The sequence below is a fragment of the Parasteatoda tepidariorum genome, chromosome 8 (assembly GCF_982258835.1).
Source record: "Parasteatoda tepidariorum strain Cologne lab strain chromosome 8, Ptep-v5.0, whole genome shotgun sequence".
Lineage (NCBI taxonomy): Eukaryota > Metazoa > Arthropoda > Arachnida > Araneae > Theridiidae > Parasteatoda > Parasteatoda tepidariorum.
The window spans coordinates 5,143,837-5,169,014 of NC_141762.1; the positions used below are offsets into that span (position 1 = coordinate 5,143,837).

At 28.8% G+C, this 25,178-nt stretch overlaps 2 protein-coding genes across 4 annotated transcripts in view; one reads left to right on the top strand and one right to left on the bottom strand.

The window, feature by feature from the left end:
* Positions 1 to 45: 45 nt before the first annotated feature.
* LOC107456307 (GPALPP motifs-containing protein 1) lies at positions 46 to 9,271 on the top strand. The gene is made up of 6 exons (XM_016074147.3): positions 46 to 416; positions 1,033 to 1,316; positions 2,234 to 2,341; positions 3,777 to 3,848; positions 5,980 to 6,045; positions 8,912 to 9,271. The coding sequence occupies exons 1-6, from the start codon at positions 377 to 379 to the stop codon at positions 9,062 to 9,064; spliced, it is 723 nt and encodes a 240-aa protein (XP_015929633.1). The 5' UTR covers positions 46 to 376; the 3' UTR covers positions 9,065 to 9,271.
* A 526-nt stretch (positions 9,272 to 9,797) lies between these two features.
* The window catches only part of LOC107456305 (ATPase family gene 2 protein homolog A), a 34,373-nt gene continuing 18,992 nt past the window's right edge, over positions 9,798 to 25,178 (bottom strand). For all 3 annotated transcript variants that reach the window (XM_071180760.2, XM_016074144.4, XM_087149748.1), the window contains exons 10-14: positions 23,158 to 23,367; positions 21,547 to 21,680; positions 19,701 to 19,827; positions 14,807 to 14,971; positions 9,798 to 11,438 (exon numbers count right to left, since the gene is read on the bottom strand). In XM_071180760.2, coding sequence (XP_071036861.2) covers positions 11,268 to 11,438; positions 14,807 to 14,971; positions 19,701 to 19,827; positions 21,547 to 21,680; positions 23,158 to 23,367 — 807 coding nt within the window. In that variant the 3' untranslated portion in view covers positions 9,798 to 11,267. The remainder of the gene's footprint in view (positions 11,439 to 14,806; positions 14,972 to 19,700; positions 19,828 to 21,546; positions 21,681 to 23,157; positions 23,368 to 25,178) is intronic.

The window sequence follows — 25,178 nt, forward strand, 5'->3', positions numbered from 1 at the left end:
AGAAACTTTATTACATCTATGACAGCTACAAGCTTATATTTTTCTGCTTTGAAAACATTAAGACTTAAGTATCTCACCAATAATTGCTGCTATGTGAAAGCATACACATGAATAATTAATACACTGTCTTCTTGTTTATTTTTGTTGTAAAACTGTCATTTTTAGGGGAAGAAGACAGTTTTCACAGTACCAATCTGCTTAATCGAACGAAACTGTATATAGTTTATTAAGAACTGAATGGATATATTTAAATTATGCCACGAATATTTTTGAAGTAAAATTCTTATCCGCTGTAAATAATATTGTGTTTAGTAAGACGCCTATTTATTAATTAAATATTCTAAAAGAAACTATAAAACTCTTTTGGCATTTAAAAATGACTGATATGGATCTATATGGCCCTCCATTGCCACCAGGTGTGTATTGAAGTGAATGTTTTTTACTGTACGTTTTTCTTGTAAATAGTGGTTTTATTCTATCTAAAATTATTAGAAAATTACGTTAACTTTATTTCAATGGGCTTTTTTTTTTTTTTTTAGTTATCCCTAGTTTTTCTGCAAAAAAAATGTATTTAGAGGTGTCCTTTGGTGAAAACTGGCATTATTTTGTGTCTACATGCAACGCCTTTTCAAAGAAAATGATACCAAAAACGAAGCATACTTAAAACTTTAAAAATTGCGTATAATGCATTGTTCTATTAAACTAAAACTAGGAAATTTCCTAAAATTGAAAATGTTATCTAACATGCACTGTAAAAAATGATGTATTCACTTAAGTTATTTAGAAGTTTCTGTGTGGGTTGCCATAGAGGAAATACTTGACATTAATCGAAGGGGAACTTAAAAATATATTCAATTTTTTTTTATTAACGTTTTATTTATTTTTAATAAATCTATGTACATATGTAAAACAATATTCAACTATAATAATAAATAGAAGTTATATTTGCAGGGTGATAAATTGAGTTCAATTTGCTCTCGTTCATGGGTGAATAAATTCTATGAAACAATATTTTATTATTTTTTTTATCAGGATATGTTAAACCTTCTGATGATGGCATTGATTCAACAAATTATATATCAAAGTCTTCAGAACTTCCTATTGCTAGTGAAAAAAAGGATAGACTATCAGCCCCTATGATTGGACCTGCACTGCCAGAACATTTACAGCAAGGGAATCGACAAGATGATTCATCTTTGTTTGAAATGTGTGGACCATCTCTTGATGAATTTGGAACTGAAATTGATGCTGCAGATGATAGAAAAGCTGATATCATTAAAAAAGCTCAAAAAATGAAGCATAAACTGGATAATAAAGTATGTTATGAGTTATATGCATGATCTGAATTTTTTTAAAAATGTTATTGTTTTTAGAACCTCAAATAATTGTTTCTTAATAAGTGTTCATAGAACCTTTAGTAAGCTATGAACTAAATATTCAATTTGAAGTGAATTGTAGATTGAATTTAATCATTAATTGACCATTTCAATTCAATCATAAATAGCAGTCTGCTCTATTTTTGACACTTATATTAGTCTACTCATATATTATCACATTTAAAAGCCTGAAATAAAAGGTACAAATTGTTTTTTTTTTCTTTTTGAATCTAAAGCAATTATCTATTTGTAAGAATTTTATTCTTTGCTAATCTGAAATCTTTACAAATCTTTCAGTGGTGGACTTAATTCGAAAGCCAATGTTACTCTATTTTCCAAGAGCTTTACATTATGTAATTTTAAATAGAAAATAGTAATATATGTGTATACACACTTAAAATTTTCAAACGATATGGCAATTTATCACCTGAGATCAGTTAGGTTGTTTAGGTGTCTTATTCATTTGTATAAATTGCTATTGTAAGTTGACAGTTCGATCTATAATTGCTAATTCTAATAAAAGTTTCTAGTATTGATTGCTTTTATTTTGGACTTATGGAAAAATGTTTTCTCTTGTAAAAATTTAATTCATTTGCTAGTTCACAAAATATGAAACAGGTCATCTATGGATAAAAAAATCAAACTAGGTAAATTCTCCTGGTATTTGAGTTATCTGTGTATGGAGGAGTTTTAATTTAAATTAAAAATTAAGTTAACAGAGAACAGGCTGTTTAAATATTATGTTAGACAATAAATTTTATGCTATTTTATTTTCGTTTTATTCAAGTTTGACTGCATTTGTAATTTGAGTCATTTGTAAATATATATATTAAGTGAATATTTGCTTATTTTTTCAGAATGTTGAGATGCACAAAGTAGAACGAGAAGAATGGATGATTGTGCCTAATACCTCCCAAAAAAATCAATTAGGAGCAATCTCTAGGTGCTTAGCGCCTCCTTCAAAGGTAACTTCTTTTTTGTTGTTACAAATCATTATTTGGTAAAACTTTGTTAATCGTAATTTTATTTGTAACAGAACCAATTATCCTTGGGACCACCGCCATCCTAGATGCCTGAATTTCCTGGATCACTAAAAATTATTTAATGCATCTTAACTTTCCTACCTTAGTACTGAGTAAAAAAAGCTGTATTTTAGTATTCCAATTAAGTCTTTGTATTTTTAATATTTTTTTAATAGCATTTTTTTAATAATTTTCCTACCACTTTCTGTTCACTGATATTTAGCCCTCATAAATTTAAGTGAATTGCTGTTATGTATATTATCAATTTTAGGTGATGTCATGGAATGTTAAGCCTAGACTCTTGGCACATCTCGTTAAATTATGATTTATTTAAAACACATGTATTTTAGGATTCAGCTTTTTTTAAAAAAAGAAAAGAAAAAAGGATTTAAGTACTTTAGAAAACACGAATTATAATTCTTTTAATAAAATCAGTGATTTTAGAACTCATTTCATCTGAATTACGTGACGTCGAAACTGTTGAAACTTACTTCAAGAGTCAATTATTTGCTTGCAAAACGTTATTTAATTGAGATTCGCTTTACTTTTTCTAAGTTTGCTGCTCCTTTAGGTTTTGATTGACAACCACAGAACAGCTAATCAGAGAACCACAGATTTTTTCAAGCACACAGAAAAGATAAAGAATTTATCCCTTCCCCCACCCCTTCCAATGCTAAATCTTCAAAGGTAAGAAAGAAATATTGAAGTTTTTCCTCTATACAAAAGGAGAAAAAGAATCCCTCACTATTTTTCCATCTTCTGAGCTTCAGGGATGACTATATCATTCTTGTTCAAATGGAAAGGAAAACAAGCACAAAAAAAATTCCCAATTTTCTAAAAATCTGTTGAAGGTTCTAAATTGTTCAGCTTAATAGATTCTTACTTTATTATTTAATAAAAAATTGATGTATTTTAGCTGTTTTGTATTTCAATAAAAAATTTGTATTAACTTTATTACGTCATATCGTAAAGTATAGCCATGGATTTTTATTTCCCTTCCTCCTTCTGTTCACTGATACGTACGTGCAATGCATTTCTCCCTCGAAAATTAAAAAGAGACTGAGATCAGCATGATACTCCTTTATGTTTAACTAATAGCAGCTTATCAAAGATATAATATTAAGCTCCTATTTAATCTTTCACAACGTAGTGATAATACAATTATATATTTTGTTTAAAAATTATACCATATCAAAATCTTTTTCCTGATTTTGCACTATCTCAATTGGCAGTAAGCTTTAAAAGAGAAATGTGGATATATAATTAACTTTTCATTATCATTTATAGGACCCTTTATTTTATGATTAATATTACATTTTCTACTTAATATTTATAATATGTTAATTTATTTGCAATGCTGTGGCATTACAATCTATAGGAGAAGAAACGTGAGCATGTTAAACATTCTGAAAAGGACAAGAAAACATCAGAAGAGCTTAAAAAATATAATGTAAGTTGCATTCATATTTAATTATAGAATACTCTTTAATTCTTTTTTTAAAGTTGTGTAATGCAGATTTGATTTAATTGGTTTACTATGACCTTCTTCTTAATTGTTCCATTATTTAAAAGAAATATTTAGTTCTTTTAAAGCTGTATTTACCTAGTCGCACTGTTAATTAAAAGAAGGTATTAATTTTCCTGAAAAAAATTATGTTATAATGTCTGTTGAATGTTAAAAGCTAGACCTTCAAGAATGCAAGAGTATCATCAAATTTGGGGTGCTTGATCAATGCAAATTTTATTTTCTACGTTATATTATTTTTAATAAAAGTGATATGCCGTAAATGAAAACGAAACTTTATTGAAATCTATTCTTATAAAAATTACAACCAATGAATGTTAGTTTCCATAAATATCATTACAGAATAGCATGAAAATAAAATCTGATAGTACAAAAACCAAAGGTAGAAAAAATCATTTTTAATCCTTAATTTTTTTCCCAATAACCATTTGTTTCAGTTACTGAATGCCAGAAATTTTGGTTTTCCTTCTTTGTGCATTTACTGAAAAAATTCTGTGCCACGATAAAAATCTTAGGTTCTACAAAATCTCCACTTGTGATATTTAAGATAATTAGATAGACAATAGAAGAGGGCGAAGGAAAGAACGTTCTTGATTTTTAAAATAAGATTTCTTTTAGACTTAGTATAAAACCAAGATAAACAAGCTATAACATACCCAAAGCAATAAATAGAATAATGGTGACGTGAGAAAAGCAAATTGTTCTTATTACTTATCTTGCTTGTTAACTTATTATAATTTTTTACCTTCTTATTGTTATTTTATTGTTTATTTAGTTCTTATCACAATTATAATATTATAACAATCATTTAATAAAAAGATGTGATACATTTTTTTAATGTAACATGTTTCAGAGAATCTAAAAAAAAATTTTCTCTATTAATATTCCATTTATTAAATATATAGTAGTGGAAATTCCCATATCCGGAATCATCGGGACTTTGGGAAAGTCTGGAAAATATATTTTTTCGGATAATAGGTCTTTAAGGTAATCACAAACATCAAAACATTCTTATTCAATAAAAAATAACAAATTGAGGATAATGAGTCGTGATGACTGAGGAGATAGAGCATTCACCTTCAAATGAGGTGACACGGATTCGAATCCCTGTGATGGCTAGTCGATACGAATTCTGAACCCAGCTTGGACTGACGTAATATATACTCAGTGGTAGACGGATCATGAGTTTTAGTCCTCTTGCTGTCAGACCAACCGTGGGAGATTTACCTCACCATGCATGTAAATGCAGGTGAGTTCAATCAAATAGTCCTACACAAAGGCAAATTTCTCCCAATACTTGATCCAGAAGTTCCTTTGTCTTCTGGATTGAGTACAAAAATACAAGGCTACTGAGTTGAATATTAGTTGTTGTAAACTCAAAAAATTGGGTTGCAATATTATTTCGAATATTAATACAATATTATTTCGCTAAGTAAACTGTGCACAGAAAATTTGGAATCGCCCACTTGAAGCACTAGATTTGTGATGATTTTATTGTCGAAGTGATTTTGTCCATCACATTTTCTTCTGGAATTTCTAGTTCTTAAATTTTCGATTTCATTTTTAATGTAATACTATTACGATCTGCGAATTCCAAATCGCACTTTTGAATAATCTTTTTATAACTCGCTTTAGTCGCGATGATTTCTTCTCAAATCCGGAATTTTTTTCAAAATGTAAGTTTTTTAGGCACTCTGAAATTGAGTGCGTGATTCTTGGCAGCGCTTATCCTTTTATGTGAGAAAGAAAAAAAATTCGATCTTTTTCTTTCATCTTGTTGTGAAATGCCGTGATAGACAATTTTCTTTTTTAAAAAATATTCTTACGGAAATCAGATTAATATCGAACAGTAAAAAATAAATAAAAACAAATTTTATGTAAGGGAAAAAATAGTATATATATTTGACTGTTAAACAGAGACCCTTCCATTAAATGGATATCCGGATACAGGACTTAGTACTGTATCACCCTAAGCATGCGAGCAAAACAAAATAATACTGTTTTTAAAAAAAAAACATGTATAATAACACTAACTGTAATATTTTGTTCCTCTTAGAAATCTAGGCGAGCAGAATCTTTAATGGATATGCATGCAAAGAAATTGAAAAACAAGGAAAAATCTGTAAGTTCTTGATTATTTTGTGCTCATTAAAAAGAATGGCTAATAAATCCATCCATTAATTTTTAAAACTATCATAAGCTATTTTTTACTTTTAATACAAGGGTTGCAAAATTTTTTAAATATTTCAATCTACTTTTTACATTAAAAAGTGCATGAATCATACATAATCCATGAAGGCAAATTTCTCCCAATATTTATTGCAGTTCTCTTGTCTTCTGGATTGGGTTCACAATTGCAAGGCTACAAAGTTGAACAATAGTAGCTATAAACCCTACTATTTTGGGTTGGCTGTTTAATGACGGTTATAAAATAAAATCTACTTTTTAAAAACTGAATTTTTTATGACCCGTCTTATCCTTGAATTTTTTTAATGATACATCATTCACACTTTTTCCGAAAACTACTGATTATTAAAAATTAACATTAAAACTACAGTGCACTCCCGATTATCCGGGTTAATCACCGGGACAAGTCGCACGGACAATAAAAAAACACGGATAATCCGAAAACTCCTTTTATTAAAGAAAAATTCAATATCAGTACAAAAAATATAAAAATTACTGACATTTGCATGCATAACATCAAACTAGGAATTTTCCTTTTAAAAAAATGTGTAATGCGTCTTCGCCATATATCGATACACATATTTTACGAAGCGCAGTAATGTCACCGTAATAAAATCCTCCCATATAATCTAATAAAGTTTCCACAGAGCAGCAGAATGAGAAATTGTATTTCATTCATTTACTACATCTTCGGCATCAGTTACTATCATCACTATTTGATTTAACAACATAACGATGTCTTCATCAGTCAAATACTGGAAGCCAGGCTCACATGCATCACTTTGAAACCAATCTTCTAAATTTTCTTCATAAAGAATTTCGAAACCTTAGATTTCTTTTGCTTGTTCGAGAATATTGTTATCATATTTTTCTTGAACATCTGAAGAGGATTGTTCATCAAGCGGTATCATCTTTCTCCACGATCGTGATAACGAAGACGATTTGTTCAATATACTGTAATCCAATAACAAATATTGCTTTCCAAAAATTTGGTAGTGTTATAACTTCATGAATCAAATTTTTTTAATCTTGAAAGTGTTTCTCTTTATATTTTTTGTGTGACTCCGGAATGAGCACGGATAATCCGCAAACCGGATAATCGAGAGTGTACTGTATTAATAACAATCAGTAATATTATGTTAAGAATATGATCATTATGACAATCTTGTTAAAGAAATAAAAAGGAATTGTTAGTGTTGACTTTTTTGTAGTAGAAATAACACACTTTAATGCTTTGTTTTGTGAATTTAATTTCTCGTATTTTATGCTTTTTTGTTAATGCAGAATTTAACAAATAGAATCATTATAACTTGCTTTTTTTTATTAAAATTTAATTGTGTTAAAAAAATATTTTTAAAAAATTGTTAAAGAAATTTTTTTTTTTTTAAATTTAGATTTTTCCATTATAAGATTTTGATTTTTTATTAGGCACATTACTTGCTTGTATTTTGTTTAAATAAAACTAAATTATTAGTTTATGGTATCATTTAAGACATGAAGCTTTTCTGAAAAATTCTGCGTTTATCACTTGAAAATATTTGACATTCTAAAATAGAAAATATTTTATATGAACTGAAGAACCATCCGCAAACGATAGAAGTATCATATCTATTCAATCGGTAAAAGAATACAAAATATTTAATTCTATAATAACAGAACTTTCTTTAAAAGAAACGCGCAAAGCAGCAGAATTTTCAAAAGAATAATTGAAGCAATAAAGACAAAAGAAAACAATGGAAATAAAAATATTTTTATTTCCATTATTTTCTTTTTTCATTACTGCTTCAATCTATTCAATTGGTTTTGTTACTTCAAAATTTTTAGGACTCTTAAATATTATTATAAAAGGGAAAAAAACTTGATTAAGTTTTCTTATCAAGAAGCTGTAAAAGTCTCATTGGGGATCATATGCTTATTTATGATTTTTCAAATCCTGTATAATGAAGATAAGTTATTTAATAAATTTGAATCAATCTCTGATAATTGATAGCATTTGAATTAAAAATATTAAGTTCTGATTATAAAAAATATAAACGAAGATTATATTAAACAGAATATTAAATTGTCAGATTGGCTCATAGTTAGAATTGATTCTAATTGAAAGTTCAATAATTAATGAGATTTTGAAATAACTAACAGAAGAGTTGTATAACTTAAAGGTGAAATTACTGGACATGTTTACAACAAATAAATTTTGCTTTATATATAATTTTTTAACGTTGTTGTTTCTTTAAATTATTTTAGTTTAAATTTGTAATAAAGTTGTTTATATTTATAATTTTAAAAAAAAGTTTCTAAAATTCGATGTTAAAATGTTATGTTCTTTTTTCCCCTTCCAAATCTGGTATAGCTTGTCTGAAATTATCAAACTATAAATTTATATTTGAAACGCAAAATGTTACTTTGAAATTGAGAATAAAAACAGCTGAATAACAAGTCTAAATAATAATTAAAATGAAGGAAACTCCACACTTAAACTATAAAAAATGAATTATTATTCAAAATTGAACTTTAGTAAATACTTAAATTTACATATAGTACTGAGGCTTCCAAATGTCTGCAGGACAGAAAGAAAAAGAAATATTGACCGAGCTGAAAAAATATTAATCAATATCTATAACGATCTACATATAACTTTTGATTTGTATTTTGTCTGTTAGTTTTTTATTTGCTGTACTCAATCCGAAACTTCTGTTGAAGGTAGAATCTGATGTGTGATTATTAAACTCCAATGGTTATTTCTTTTCCATACTTCAATATACAATTTTTTTTTACTTAAAACTTACTTTCCTCTGTTACAGGAAAAATCTAAAAGAAAAGAAGAAAGGAAAGCGTTTGACCGTGACGAAATGGATGTTCGACATTTCACGAAGCAACAAGTGAACTCTGTTATTGATAAAGCAAAATTCCTCAATTCACGATTTGCCTCATCATCTGTTGATAAATATCTGTAGTATGGTCACATTTTTGCTCCTTATGTGTTTTTTATAATTTAAAACAAGTCAAAGTTTTGTTGTACCATGTATTATAGAAGGCAAGCTCTGCCGAGAAAATTTCGTATTTGATTTACAGTTAATGTGCTTTTTTTTTTATACATATCTGTTTATAAATAGAAACTGTATATGTTTAATTCATGAAATAAAAGGTATTAACAATGTAAACATAGTTTATCATTGTATTTAGCATAGCAGCCTTCTGTATAAGACTCCTCCTGGGCAGTCTATGTCTAGACTTTATTTGCCAGGTCATGATGTCTATCACTCTTAAAATCTGCTTCAACAGCCTCCATAGTTCTGGCCTTTTTTATAAAGTAATGAAGGGCATTGCAATGAGAGGATCACGAGACATTGGGGAATTTAATGAATACCCTAACTTTTGAATATTTTAGTTAAATTCCCTAGGTTGTCCAGATTGAAAATTTCTGTGTCCCGTGACTTCCCTGTGATAAGACAAACTATGATTTATTATTATTTATTATTTGATTTTTCATTTAATTCTTTTTTGTAATAAATCACATGTTTTAGAACATTAAATGCATTTTAATGCAAATTTATAAATTATAATATTCCATAATATATACATCAGCATTTCACAATCTCCCTTGTTTAATAGCACACTAAAAATATATAGCATCATGTGCAGCTCATCTAAAAATGAATCATGGAAAGTATGCCACAGAAACAGATATTATTAATTTAAAAAATTTATTCAATGAGGGAGTGTAAATTCTTTTGGCACATTTGACAAAACTTTGGAGGGTGAGAAACACTTATCTATACATTTTCTATGACATGAATTATATACAAAGATAGCGTATTATTTACAGTTGAAAACTGGAAAAGTGTACAATTCTATTTCAAGAGGCTGTAAATAATCTTTTATCACTGTAAAAGAACTCACAGAGTCAATTTGCAGCACAATCTCTATAAATTTAAATTAGTCTCTTTCTGACTCTTAGTATCACAGACAATCACTGTAAAAATTAAACTATATGTGTTTTACAACAAAATTAGCATGTATGAGGTAAATAAATATTATGCACAAAAATTTTTTTATATGAAATAATATACTTTTAAATGAATGTAACATGAGCAATTTTAAAAATAGAATAAGTCCCTATACAGTCTATAAAAAATTATTAGTTTTCTAAATTCAAGAATTTATTTATTTTTAATTTTTGTTGTTTTATAAATTATTAATTTTTAAAAATTCCAGTTATTTAAAGAACATTATTTAGAATTTTCGGACGGGATAATTTTTTTCTCTTTGCTTACACATCTGTAGATTGCAGGGGCTATGCCAAGCATTCACCACTTGGCCAAATGCAATAAAATCGTATATTTGGCGAATGAAATCCAAATTTAAGCCTTAAACGAACTACCATAAAATACAAATAAAACCCTGTGGAATTATTCTATGGGAAAAAAAGTAATAATAAAAAATTTTTAAGATTAGTATTTGGCGAAGACTTTTGAAAATTGGCTAATACTTTGGTTATTTGTCTAGTGCGCAATCCTTAGTGCGTGTGGATTAGCAAACTAATTTTGTTAAGACCTACAGCAAATAATTATTGAAATAAAAATGATTTTTCTTTTTCTCCTCTCAGTAATATTTTAATTTTGTTTTTTAAATCCGAGATGAAAAGCAATGTGCAGATGCTCTGAAAATCAGTAGTAGCCGAGCTGGGGATTTCTCCTACTGAGATTGAATCTATATTAGTAAATTAAATACCTATTACCATAGTAAATGTTGATACAACTGCAGTTGAACATATTACATACCCTCCAATGTTTGAGGTATTTTTACTTTTGTGAGGTATTTTTTCCATTGGCAGTGAACTAAAGCCGAAATCTTTAAAACAAACAATTTTTTTAATAAAACTTTTATCGGAACATGCGAATGTGGTCCCTTGTCTATCTCACTTTCTTATACATCTGTTTAAATTATGCATATGTAGTGCTGGACAATATATATTTTAATTCTAAATTTACTAAAACATTATTTTTGCTATCACTAGAATTAAATAATTTCTGAAAGTATGAAAATTGTGTAGTTGTTGGAAAGTACACTGTTATCATAATTAGTTGAGCGTCAAAAGTGTCAATAATAGTTTGGTGATTTGTACAACCTCCTGAAATGGAATAGCACAAATTAAAGTTATGAAAAATGAGAAGTTCTTTGTTTTTCGTATTTTTCAAATAACTGCTTCATATCTTCTGATGTTTTGGGTAAAACTTCCTTCAAAGATTGGGTAAAATGCTTCATAGACACGGATGCTGCATCTTCTGTAGCAGCACATCTGCCTGCTCTGTCACAAATATCTGAAATCTTAAAAAAAAAAAATAATAATAAGTTTTGTATGGTTTCTACTTCAATTTTAAACTAACTCATTTTTTGAAAAGCTTAAAGCATATTCAAAGATGCGAACTAATCTGGATTTTCTTTAATTTCTAAGAAATTTTAATATGGGTTGGTTTGCGGAAAGGGAAAAAAAAGGTAGATAGGAGAAAAAATTCTTCACATTTTTACAATTCATACATAGAATGCAAATTAGATATGAAAAAATGAATTATTTTTAAAGAAAAAATAATAGCGTTGTTCTTATAGATTCAAAAGGAAACAAAAAAAATCCTTATTTATCATACCAAAAACAAAGTGCGAATGTCTTTCAAAAAATGTAGAAGGAAATTTTCAGTGCTGATTTAAATTTATTATGAACAGTCACGCATCATGCTTAGGTATTGCACTTGAAGCTACACTGTTTAAATGTAGACCCATTACATGATTAATTGTAAACACCTGGGCTAGGAGCCTGAATGTTTGCTAGTATGCTGTTCTTGAAATTCTTAAAATAGTTCCATTTCTATGAATTTATTTATTTTCAATTCTAAACGCTATATTGTTTATCACTGCAAAAAAAAAAGGGAGAGAAGAGCGTGGATGATCTGCCTGCGGAAAATCGGGAGTTTAGACTTAGAGGTTTAGCAGCTTCGAAGAGCAGGGCACATCGACCAGAGGTCTATTGTACCCAAACGCTAAATCGTGATCAACCGAAAAGCCTTATAGCTGAAACAAAGTTCAGCAAACACATGACAGGAAATATCTTGTAAATCCCAGGCCTTAATGCAATGTTGACCTAAATGCTCAAATCTTTGAGCAGAATAGACCTCACAATCACAAAGTATATGTTTTGAAGTCTTCTCCTCCAGATGACAACCTCGACAAAGAGAATCGGATTCAATACCCATAATGTACCTGTCTCCTGAGGGTGCAGTGAGAAAACCAATGACAGGGGTAGCAGCAAAGTTTTTTTTAAATTTTAGGGTAATTCTAAGAACTTTTTTCAAAAATTTTTAGGTAAATTTTAGGGGTAATATATGATTTTGCTAGGATAAAAACAGATCACACGGTAGTTTATTACATAACAGAATATTATTACAATTCATCCACACATATCATAAATTATTGCAAGCCATAAAATAAAGCTCTGAAATTTATTAAGAATGAAATCCCTAAAGTGTAAAAATGAAATTTCAACTTTACATATTACCTATCAGAAATAAAGTGTATAATTCAGGAACAGACAAAAGTGAGAATAAATCAAGAGAAAAAATAAATTAACACCAACTTGGATTTTTATTTAATTTTTACCTTCTTAATCAAAACTTTATTATTACCCTTTACCTTACTTTATTAAGAAAAACTATTGTGTGATATTATTAGATTTCTAATCAGCAATTTATATTAGAAGTTAGGGAAAAACAAATTAATCATGATCATTTTTAAGATATTCTTGATATGATTTGTGAGATTCTTTTACTGCCCTCAATAGTGTTGTGGTGATCTTCAACACTCCTCGATAATTTTGAATGGTATCTTTGATTAGTCTAAGAGACATAATAGTATTCTCATGGTGACTCACATTAAGCATTGCTTTATTTATCGTAAAACCTCTCTCAGGGTCAGAATTCCCATGTGGCAAAATTAAAACAGTTTTAATTATTGTAGTTAAATTCTTATATTTTAGATTATTGCTTTTTTATTTATATTTAGCCTATAACTCTAATTTTTTAGGAACACCAACAAAATTTTATCAGATTTTTAGGAATTTTAGGGTTTGCACATAGTTTTATGAATTTTAGGGGGAATGCGACCCCTGCAATGATCTTCCTCAAGCTGTTCCTATTACGTTAAGCTTCAAAATTTAGCTTGTCCTTAGCTTGCAAAATTTAGCTGACCGTCTGTGTTGCTCATGGGCAATCTTGCTGTAAAGCTTGAATATAGATGCCGTGAAGGATGTGGGAGAAATTCCCAAAGCTGGTTCAGGATTCCAGATAATCGCACTGGACTGTGCTGCAATCATAGATTTCTAAGTGTGTTAAAAAAAAAATATTGGTTATAGGGATTATAGGACTTAAAGGTTGCGAGTTCTATTGTTGCTGGATGTTAACCGGCCTAGCGTTTTGTACGAAGATTACAAACTTGCAGAAAAAAGGTGAACCATGAAAAATTTTTAACTTTTCATCCTCAAAAGTGGCTGGAACGAATAGAATCACTTATTTCTGGCTGCCATGCGTTTATCACTGAGTGATCCTAACAGATTGAAAAATGGTAACTACATCCCTTCTGGGAGTGAAAATCTGCTAATTTAAAACTGAGAATGTACTAAACATAAAACTACTTAGAAGATCGTCATACTTAGAAGGTACTAAGCATAACACTAGTGGTTGTGAAAAATACACATAGGTCAGGGGTGATTGTATTCCGGGTATATCACGGAATTTAGGTTCTTCACATCATCCTTCCAGGAAAAAAAAAATTAGGAGCAGGGCATGTGATTTTTCCACAGATTTCACGGAATTTCACATATCTTAAGATCATTGATTTGCGATCGCTGATCAAAACTTATCACCTGACGAAAGTTCCACCATCTAAAATTTAAATTTCGAAACTTCCGTTAAATCGTGTTAAAGAGATGTTTTCATAAACGCTATTCTTCTGCCAATATGATTCTGTAGGATTGTCAAATTTTCGATATTTGTAATATTTGAAACTACACTGGAATTAGCTAATATCGCGATTCGTATTCAAGCGATTTTAATATTGAACTTCGATTTTCGAATTAACCCGATTTAAAAGTTACATATTTTGAATTGATTGAAAAATCGTACATGGTGATTAGTATTTAAGTGATTAAAGTCGAATGTCGGTATTCGTATTCACACGATAAAAAAATCATGCATTGCCACTCGCATTAAGGCGATTTAAAAATCCAATATAGCGATTTGTATCTGAGCATTGTTAAAAGTCAAAGTCGCAATTTGTATTTTTGTGTTTTTAAAATCCAAAATCGCGAATCATATTAATTTAATTTTTAAATCCAATATCGCGAATCTTGTAAGAACTAAGTTTTTTTCTTACATTAGTTACTATAAAGTTATGATATTTTTCATTGGTAAGTACTTTAACTATAAATCTTAGTCTAAAATTTTATATTAAACACCCATATTTCATAAATTGGTGTCATGATATTGAGTTTTCGCTCATAAAAGTTTCAGGGTGTTTCACTTTGTAATGCAATTTCCCTTAATAGGTTCTATTATAGAACAAGGTTTTAGGCGATTTGGGGAAAAGATGTGAGACGCCAATTCGGTTAAATCACATTGAGTGAGTTCTAAAACCAAAATGACCTTTACCTCAGCACCAGAATATCCTTCAGTTGCATTTACCAAGTAAGTAGCATTAACATCATCAGATGTGGACATTTTCTTCAACATCACAGAAAAAATCTCACTCCTTGTGTCTGAGTCTGGCAATGGAACATAGATCATGTCGTCGAATCTTCCAGGTCTTAAAAAACTCTAAATAAAGTAGAACAATTTCTTATAAAAAATTAAAAAATAATAAATAAAAATAAATAAATTTAAAAAAAATAACTGCAACTTTTATATAATATTTTTAGAACTCATTTTTTTTATAAAAGCATGAAATTTATTGCTATAAAGTAAAATGCAGATTATCCAGATTATTAGATTTTAAGCCGATTTGGTTATCTAAAAATCTGCATTATCGGACAACTTTCAAAACTACATCTTATGCCTGCAAAATGTATTAGAAAACAGTCAGCTTATTCTAGCATAAGTTTCAAAATCAAATGAAATTTAAACAAATTTGACTTTTTTGTTCCCTTAAAAACATGTTCCCTTATTGGAGGAAGGAAATGGCAACCCTGTAACCCCCTCTTTGGAACAAGAGAAAATTAAATATGAAAGGAGAGGGGTTCCTCCTTTCCAAGGATATCAGGTGATAAAAGAAGCAATTTACCCCTAACGCTAATGATAAAATAAATTTTTGTGCAAAATGTTTTTTGTTTTGTTAAAAATGAGAAAAAATATCTAGTACTTGATCATCCGGCAATTGGAAAATTCAGTTATTCGACATGGTGACAGTATTATTACAGTATATAATGCTATTGTGTGTGTGTATATATATATATATAACATAAAAAGCTTTAATTAATCTTTTTATGTTATTCCTTTTCTTAATTTATTCTTCAAAATGAAACACACTTTAAAATTCACATCCTGTTTATTAATCTATTTTTGGTTCAAGTATGCACTAATTAAAAGTAAGACATTTTGCTCTTTGTGGGAAATATATATATATATATATATATATATATATATATATATATATATAACATAAAAAGCTTTAATTAATCTTTTTATGTTATTCCTTTTCTTAATTTATTCTTCAAAATGAAACACACTTTAAAATTCACATCCTGTTTATTAATCTATTTTTGGTTCAAGTATGCACTAATTAAGAGTAAGACATTTTGCTCTTTGTGGGAATCGTACGACCTATTTTGTGCAATTATATATCTATTATTGTGCAATTACTAAAACTAAACTAAACTCAGCGGCGCGACATCCCATAGAGGGCCAAGGCCTACTGTGCCCATCTCAGTTTTCTTGACCTTGGGCTCTGGGGTGCGGGAGTAGATGTTCCGGTCAGGTGGGCAGCCGAATGCGGAACCCCCAGTGTTTAGTTCCCAAGCATGCTTGGTACTAATTTATCGACCCACTGAAGGGATGAAAAGCTGAGTCAAACTTGCCTGGCCCGAGGATCTAACCAGGGACCTGTGGTACGACAGTGCGAAGCCCTACGGCTCAGCCACCACTGTTTTGTGCAATTATATACCTTTTATTGTGCAATTACTAAGATTTCCCTTATTCCCTACAATGAGACATTTTATGGATTTTCTTTGCAAGATTTTCCCTAAATTTTATGGAGCAGCACGATGATTTTGTGTCCCTCTCTCGATTTCCACCATCATATAATGATTAAATAAAATTAATTTGATATTTTTAAAATCCTTTGCCTGTTTGTCCTGCTCACACGACTGTCACCATTATATATATATGTTACGGCCAAAGCCCGAATTCGGCCACTTTGAGAAATGGCTAAGAACACTGTAAATTTGCTGGCCAATGTCCGATCTTTTCTTGATTTCGGGAATTGACCGGCCAGATCGTGAAGTGGCATGGGAGGATCAGCCAAAGTTGGAAGAAAAAATCATTGGCACGGATTATTGAATCTATATAACCATAACTTCATTCTTTAAAAATTACTAGCTGCGGTACCCGCAGCTAACTGCGGTTGGGATGTGGCCATTTGAGACAAAGTAAAAAATTTTATTTTTTAAATTAAAAAAGAAAACAAAAGGGGCAATATTAGCAAATTAACTTTTTAATAAAATTCGCCACGTGGCACATTACTGTTGGAATTGCAGATGCGCTACCTACCAAGCATCCTTGAATCAGTACATTGCGTTTTGCCGGAACATCGTGGCCACTTAATTCGCAAAGTGGTCGGACTTCGGGCTTTGGCCGTAACACACATATATATAATAGTATTATACTAAGGACATATTAGGAGAAACATCAGTGTTTAGAGTACCGGTTAAATGCATACTGGGCAGTGGCACTAAACCTTAAAAAAACATTGATGTAACATTAAAAAAAAATATTTATTCACCTATAAAGAGTTATATTATAAAATAATTTTTTAAAATTTATTTTTGACAACTACAATAAATCTACACAAAACGATCCAACTTTGTATTTTTTGAAATTACTGAGGCAATTTTTTTTATGAATTTACTACTTAAAGAAATTAGGCCATACAAAACTATTTACTATGTATATGTCTGTTTTTATTTTTCCCCGCTTAACTTATTAAGTAATTAAGGTTCACTTTGGGAACAACTAATTTTAATTTGTTCCTGCTTCGCTTCATCAATTAATCAAAATTTTATTATGTCTGATTTCTTCTTCTGCACATCAAAGGTTTAATGAAAAGATTACAATATTTGGACTTTATCTGAAGTACACTCGAGCTCTCAGTAATCGTATGTACTTTGGACTAAATCTTGGATAAATCATAAACTAAATCTTGGGCAGACTCGGATTAAAATTCTTCTGGTTTGGACCGCCAAAAACAAGTTTGAACTCATCTCTAGTGTGCACGGTTTAAATTCGTAAAACATCCAAGCTCTTGAAAAAACAAAAAAGTTTTATAATTTAAACAAGCATATAGAGAACAGGGTAGTAAGTACTTTAATTATGTTTTGTTTAAACTAGTTCATTCTATTTATGATGAGAAAATAATGTAATTGTCCAATTATATAAAATAATAGGGGTTTTTCAATCTGCAGTTGAAGAGGAGAAAAATGTGACTATACGTTTACCTACTGTTTAGCATCAAAGATACCGTTTTGGTAACAAGCCATAAAAATAAAACAAATCAATTTTTTAGTAGACACAAAATCTTTTTTATTTTGCTTTATATGTACATTATTAAATGCGATAATTTTTTTAAAAAAAGGAAGAAATAAATTATCATTAACCTAACCATAGTGATGTACCTAATGGGTTTGCAGAATTGACCTATCTATTTTATTTAAGGTTAGATCTTTTTAAACTATCATGATCATTAATTCAAAAGCTATATGATGAATAATGTAATTCATAAAATGACAAATATAACACCCTAAATAATTTTTAATCTATAGCTCAGATTTTCACGTACAGTACAACACTGTTTATACGATTAATTAATAAAAATTCCCCATTAAAATATAATTTTGAGCATTTAATTGCACAGTTAACTTGGATTTAATAATATTGATGTGGAAAGTTGAAACTAGTATATCTAATTTCTTTGCTGTGTCCCACACTTATTCTAAAGCATCACTGGTTTAGAATTACAATTTTAATTTTCAGTTAAATTGCTTTGCACTTTAGATACATTTTTCATTTAAAAAAATATTACTAAGCGTTGTGCTCATAGACATGAGAACTAAAGAATAAAGTTCTTTTAAAACAAAAATACAAAGAGTATTTTTAGTACTGGCCTTCTGATAGTCATTATGTGTACCTCATTTCTTTTTAGCAAACAGTATTGTGACCCAGAAGTGAGCATCTCTAATTTTAACTCCAATCCTTTTTATGACCTTACTCAACTGGAATTGAGGGTGAAAATCACTTTTTGGAACTTTACTTAGTCTTCTCAAAGAGCTTAGATGTGCTATCTAACTTTTATATGTTACAAATTCAAACACAAAAACATGCTTGTTCTGAATAATGATATTTTTATTTGAGGGGATTTGAATTTCTAACCCTTAAAATAGGATAATATATAGGGTCTTAATAGTTTTGTCAGGAGAATGATCAAAAGTTTAGACTCTTTAATGTTAATTTTACTTTTAGTGTATTTCCCCATACTTTTAAGAAAATTTTTAAGAAGTTTAAAAATCATTTTACATATAAAAATAAGGTATAAAAAATAATTCAAAAATAATTTTTTCATCATTTATTACTTTAAAATTATTAATAATTAAGAATGTTCTGAATTCTAAAGTATAAAATTTCTTAAACAATTTAATTTTAATTCATAAAATACAAAATTTGAATGAAACTAATCAAAAAGTTTCAAAAAAAAAAAAAAAAAAAACTAAAATAAATAAAAAAAAAAATATTTAAAAAAAACTTTGAACTGTTAAACTACAAGACCAATTTAATTAAAGTTTTGTTTTGTAAAATTACATGCTAGGTAAGTGTTTCCAACACTTATCTAGCACATGTGTAGTAATTTATGCCTTACAATTTGAGAAAAAAAAATTTTTTTCTTTCATTATTAATAAATTAAAAATAGTAAATAGAAAAAATATAAATTTTTTTATGTAATTTTCTAATATATAATTGAAGATCCTGTTAAAATATGCAAAAAATAAAATGAACTCTGAGTTGTTCTCCCAACTAAACAATTAAAACCTTATTTTTACATTTTGATGAATAAGGAAAAAAAATGTCTCAATTCGTAGCATAAAATATACTGTGTTAAAATTAACTACCATATTTAAGGTATTCTCTAAAATCCCACAGGATTTGACGGTATAACATAAAAATCCACTCAATAGGTCAAAAGTTATTTAAGGGATCTTGTTTTTTTCTTTTTGAACATCATACATAGCAAAAAAATGCAAATACTTAATTAAAAATATGTCTTATAACAATGAAATCTCACAGGATCAATGATGTCTGGCCTGTTTGTGGCAGCAAGGATACACACTCCATTGAGTGGTTCAATACCATCAATTTCAGTCAACAGTTGTGTCAGGATTCTCTCAGTAACATTGGAAGAGCCACTAATACTATAAGAGAAAAGAAATCAACAATTAGTTTACAGTAGGAGCAGACATTTTGTGTTGTTTGTTGACAGCAGGTGGGGCAACATTGCATGGCTGGATGTTCAAAATGCAAAAATTAAGGACAAAATTGCCAACTTAAGGACAATTTAAGGATGCTGATTCTCTAATGGGAGCAATTTGTATGATACCAGCATGGATTCACAGATATACAATTGGTAATAGTTTTAGTAGTTCCTGCATTTAAGTAGTGAAAAAAAAAGAAAAACATTTTTAAAAAAAACTCAGATTTTTTTTTAAAAGTTATGCAAAAATTTCTTTTTTTTTACCAATGAAGGGGGAAAATAGTCTATGTATGGAAAATCGTTAATTAGTAGTAAAATGCGAGGATTCTCTTGTGAAAAACAGTAGAGTATAATATAGTGATGAGGAGGGAGTAGAGAGATTAGAACGTTTTATATATTTCTCCCACATCGAATACCTTTATGCTATCGAATCAAGGGTAATTGTCTCTAACACTGAAAATAGATTAATGTCGTACTTGACATGCTATGAAGACTTTGTCGCTCATTTTATGATTTACTTTGTTTCACAGCATATATAACATAATTTTTGAATTTAAAATTTCTTCAATTCTTTTTTAGATAAATGATATTTATTATGATATTAATTTGGAAAATCACGAAATTTCAGAACATTTATTGAAATGTTTAATAATTAAGGACATTTTCTTTTTTTAAAGGAAGGACAACTTTGAGCCCTGCACTGTAAGGAAACTCCCTTTTATTTAACTTCATTGATTTATGTCATTTACCTTTATTCTAGCGATGCAATGCAATTTGCAATTTTCGTATGCAATTTTTTAAGGTCACACAGCCTAAATTTAGTAACCACTTGTTAAGAGATTAAAGTAATCCTCACAAGAAACATAAAGTATAGAAAAAGTGAACTCTGGTGAATCTAGAGTAAATAGTGAAGTTTCAAATGCAGTAGAAGAATATCAAAATGAAAACAAATTATGGCAAGCTTAAGGGCTTATACAGTGGAGAATTAATCCTACAATCATTTGCTTGCATTATGATATTCTGAAAAAATTTCTCAATATTTCTAGCCTTCTTCGTTTACTTTAAGTTTACCTTAACTTGCATTTCTCTAAACTTTAAAATACCAATAGAAGTAAAAGAGAATTTGTGGTGAAAAGTTTCTCACCTGCTATAGCGTCTTCTATGTTTAGAATGAAATCTCTCGTATGACATTTATGAGGGTTTCCTCACTTTACAAGTAGAAATTAATGATTTTTTTCCCAATTACCAATGGGGCGGCACCACTTGCACATTAGTGGAAATTCTCGAATCGCTTAGGCAGTTTTTTTTTCTTAGTTTGCTTTGCAAGCTCTTTTCGCCTTAGTCTGAAACAACAATCTAATTTTCATAATGCAATGTTTTATCACATTACAGACACTATTATAATCAGCAGTTAGAGAAAGAAGGAACATTTTCTTAGGATCATTTGAATGAGGATTGCCATCAATAAATAACTGTTTTATTTAAATGTTTGGCTAAAAGGTACTGGGTATTTTTATTTTGGTAATATAACAAAGTAAAAAGGAAGACCAGCAAAAACACTCCTTACTTATGCAAGTGAATGGTACATTTTTGAATTTTGAAAAAAACTTAATAAACAATAAAATAAGTTTTGAAATAAACTTAAGTAAAATACTCTAACCTATTTCTGGTGGATGTTAAAGAATCTATTTCATCAAAAAACACGACACAAGGGGCTGATGAACGCGCTCGCTTGAACAGATCAGAAACTGCCTTTTCAGATTCACCAACATACATGTTGAATAACTCAGAAGTCTAAAATTAAAATCCATATATATATATATAATGACATTGAAATTGAAACGTAACAAGCAACGTGCGTTACAAACGTATAACATGGAAATAAAGAGCATATTTTATAATTTATACTAGTTTCTTTTTTAAAATATATACATTACACCTTAAAATAAAATCTCCACAGCTGACAACGAAATATTTAACTTAGTTTTTTGATATTTTATCCAAAATTTTTTTGCTTTAAGATAGAAAATTTTTCAGTTTTCAGTCATTCAAAGTTTGAAAAGTTAACTTCTTAAAAACCTTAATTCTTAAAATTAATTTCTTAAAATTACATTTCTAAGTCTCTTAACCTATAAAAAAAATTCACTGAATAGTATTGATTGTTAAAATAATAAAGTTTATAAATTAATTTTAAAGAGTTTCGACTTTTGGGCAATTTCAAACCAATTATAATAAATGACACTACATCAGTTGTAATAATTACCAAATATTTATATTCTCCAGGACATTGGTCTATCATATGTAAGAATCTTTTATTTTATTCTCAAAGCAGTTAAATTTTATGTAAATAATATTTCTAAAATCCTATTAAGTAAAATATGTAGTTTTTACAGCAAAAAATATGCATAATTTTATTGGCAGTACATTTAAACTTGAAAGTATAAAAAAACAAGGTGTTATCGTTATGACAGCATCTTTTCAATCATGATTATTAAAGTTATGTCATAATGTCTCAAAAAATTCTTAAAATCCATCCGCCAGACCATCACCAACTCCTAGTTCTGATAGTCTTAAAAATTATTTAAAAAAGGCAATTTATAGAACATGTTTAGATCAAAAGTTTTTCTGTTTTTTTAATCATGCTAAACAATGTAGTATTTTTGTTACAATAATAGAAATAAGCCGCTTTTCTGAATTATATACTTCACTTTTCAGTTTTATTTTTGGACTTTTTATTGTATGTATGCCACATATTTTTATTAATTATTCTAATATTTGCAAAATACAATCTTTATATAATATAATTATAGCATAATTCAAAAAGTTAACAATTCATTTAAAATATTGTCAATATATATTATTTATCAACATATTGTTATGCTTAAAGCTTTATTGCGTTATAACAAATTTCAAAAAAGTAGTTTATTATAAATTATTAGTACATACGAGAATACATCTTTCTTTATAAACCCTATATACAAATTATCAAGTAAACAGTAAATTAAGTTAAGGAAATTTTTATAAGAAATTTTCCTTATTATTTTAGTGGATTTTCAAAAGTATAAAAAAAATCAGAAGAATAGTAATAGTTAATTGGAAACCTGTGCAGATTTGACTGACTAGTATTTTTAATCGTCATTTTATAACAATGGAATAGGCAGTTTACAACTGTCCCTAATAATCATTTTAAATAATATCATAAGTAGTTTAAAGCTGTCTCTGATTATCACTTTATAATAATGTCATAGGTTGTTTAAAGGGCAGTGCTCACCTTCACAGGTATGAAGTTAAAATGTTCCTCAGTGACAAGAGCTTTGGCAATCATTGTCTTGCAGCAGCCGGGTGGACCATACATCAATATACCTCTACTCGGTCTGATTTTGAATCGTTTGAATTGATGGGATAGTCTCAATGGCCAACTTATCATTTCCTGCAGGGCCTCCTTCACTTCTTTCATTCCTCCAATATCACTCCATTTTACCTGCAAAGGAAAATTTGTATTTATAAATACATTTTCAGAATAGTAGTTCAAAGTTAAACTGTAAGATCAGCACCATGAAAAGATTTATTGTCTGGCAATCAAGAGATGAGCCCCTGACACTAGACTTGGTGGTGGTCCCAACAAAATAGTATTTATTTTTAGGTGAAGTTTTTTGTCATTTTAAGCTAAGCTTTAGTTTTGTGGTCATTTTAAGCTAAAAACTACTTTCTGCTTGCCACTTGATTTTAGTTAAGACCTTGAGACCAGAAGTCCAAGCTGCCATGGCACTTAAAAATTGTAGCTGATACCCAATATTTTTTGCAAAAAATAACATTAAATTGAAAAAGTTGTTACACAGCTTTCCTTCCTATAACATACTGGCTAACATAAAAAATTTTATAATAATTTTTTTTTAATAACACTCTACATGTCACTCTGACTACTTTACAAAACAAATCCATCTTTCAACCTTACTGAGAGCTTATCTTGTGACAATCAGACAGCTTTAAGAAAATGACAGTAAATTTAATGCAACCTTAATAAGTGGTTAAATGGAACCATAGTTTTGTGTTACGAAGTTCAAGAAGTATACACCAGTGGTTCCCAAATGGTGCTCCCTAGGGTTCCGTGACAGAGTTAAACAGGTTCCGGTATTTATATTTAGATTAAATTAGTAATGCATTATTTACTTAATACTTTGGTTGCCTTAACCATATTATTTAAAGTAAAATACTAATAAAAAAAGAAATGACATATTTTTTTGGAAAAATGAATAATTTTTCAAATAACAATGTATTGAATTAACTATGAAAAAGATAAGCATTTATAATATATTATAGAAAAAATATTCATAACAATACTAGAGTCTGCTCCAGTTATGTGAATTCCAATGTCGGATATAAATTTTAGTTTAAGATTATTAATAAAAAAATGATCAAAAAAATGTCCTTTTCCTTATTAAACATTTTCAAAATGAAGCAGTCTTTCATTGGTTAATGTGTTCACAATTGTCTTTATAAACATCAGCTTTTAAGTCAGGGTTTCGTTGAAAGAATGTTAATCTTTTAGATTTCCATAGCTGAAAAAATACAGGGAAACACTGATATACACCATATTAAGGTTGCTGCGAATTTGAATGATACAATGCTGCAAAATTTCTAACAATGTAATAAACATTATGAAACTTTTACAAATCAAAATTTACTTCAAAGTAGAACCAATAAATCATACCATTTATTATTTCTGATACATTATAATAGGGGTTTCCAAACTTTTTCGCCCAAGAGTCACATTGCCTCCCTACTAAGTCAGAAGGGTAAAGACGTAAGCCAGAAGAGTTTTGAATAGTTGACACAAGGGTTTTGAAAAGTTTAGAATGCGTCAGCAAAAACCAAAGTTCCCAATATATATTTTACCATCGTCTTTAAAACTTTGGCAACCCTGTCTGGCTAGAGGTTTTGGACAATATAAACTGGATTTGAACAAGACACAAGAGATTTACGGTCTAAAATTGTCCAAAAATATATATCCATACATAAAACCAAATGTCATTGCACACTTATGGCATGAAAAACATAAATATCTTACTATTTGTTAACTGATATTTAATTTCATAATTTTGTCTAATACCAACTAAAATTTCATAATTTCAAAATTTCATTCTATTTTTAAAATTCTGTTTTAGTAAACTTTAAAAATGTGATTATCAGTGCTAGGATGTTAATAACCTAAAAAATTTTAAAACATGAAAAAAAGATTAATTAATTTATTTCTGAAACTTTGTTTTAAATCAGGTTTTTTCTTTTTAAAAA

Bases quoted from the DNA above. Each gene is read 5' to 3' on its own strand.
- LOC107456307 (XM_016074147.3), top strand. From the start codon at position 377: ATGACTGATATGGATCTATATGGCCCTCCATTGCCACCAG. The intron at 417-1,032 runs GTGTGTATTGAA...TTTTTTTATCAG, and splicing joins TGGCCCTCCATTGCCACCAG to GATATGTTAAACCTTCTGAT. The intron at 6,046-8,911 runs GTAAGTTCTTGA...CCTCTGTTACAG, and splicing joins TGAAAAACAAGGAAAAATCT to GAAAAATCTAAAAGAAAAGA.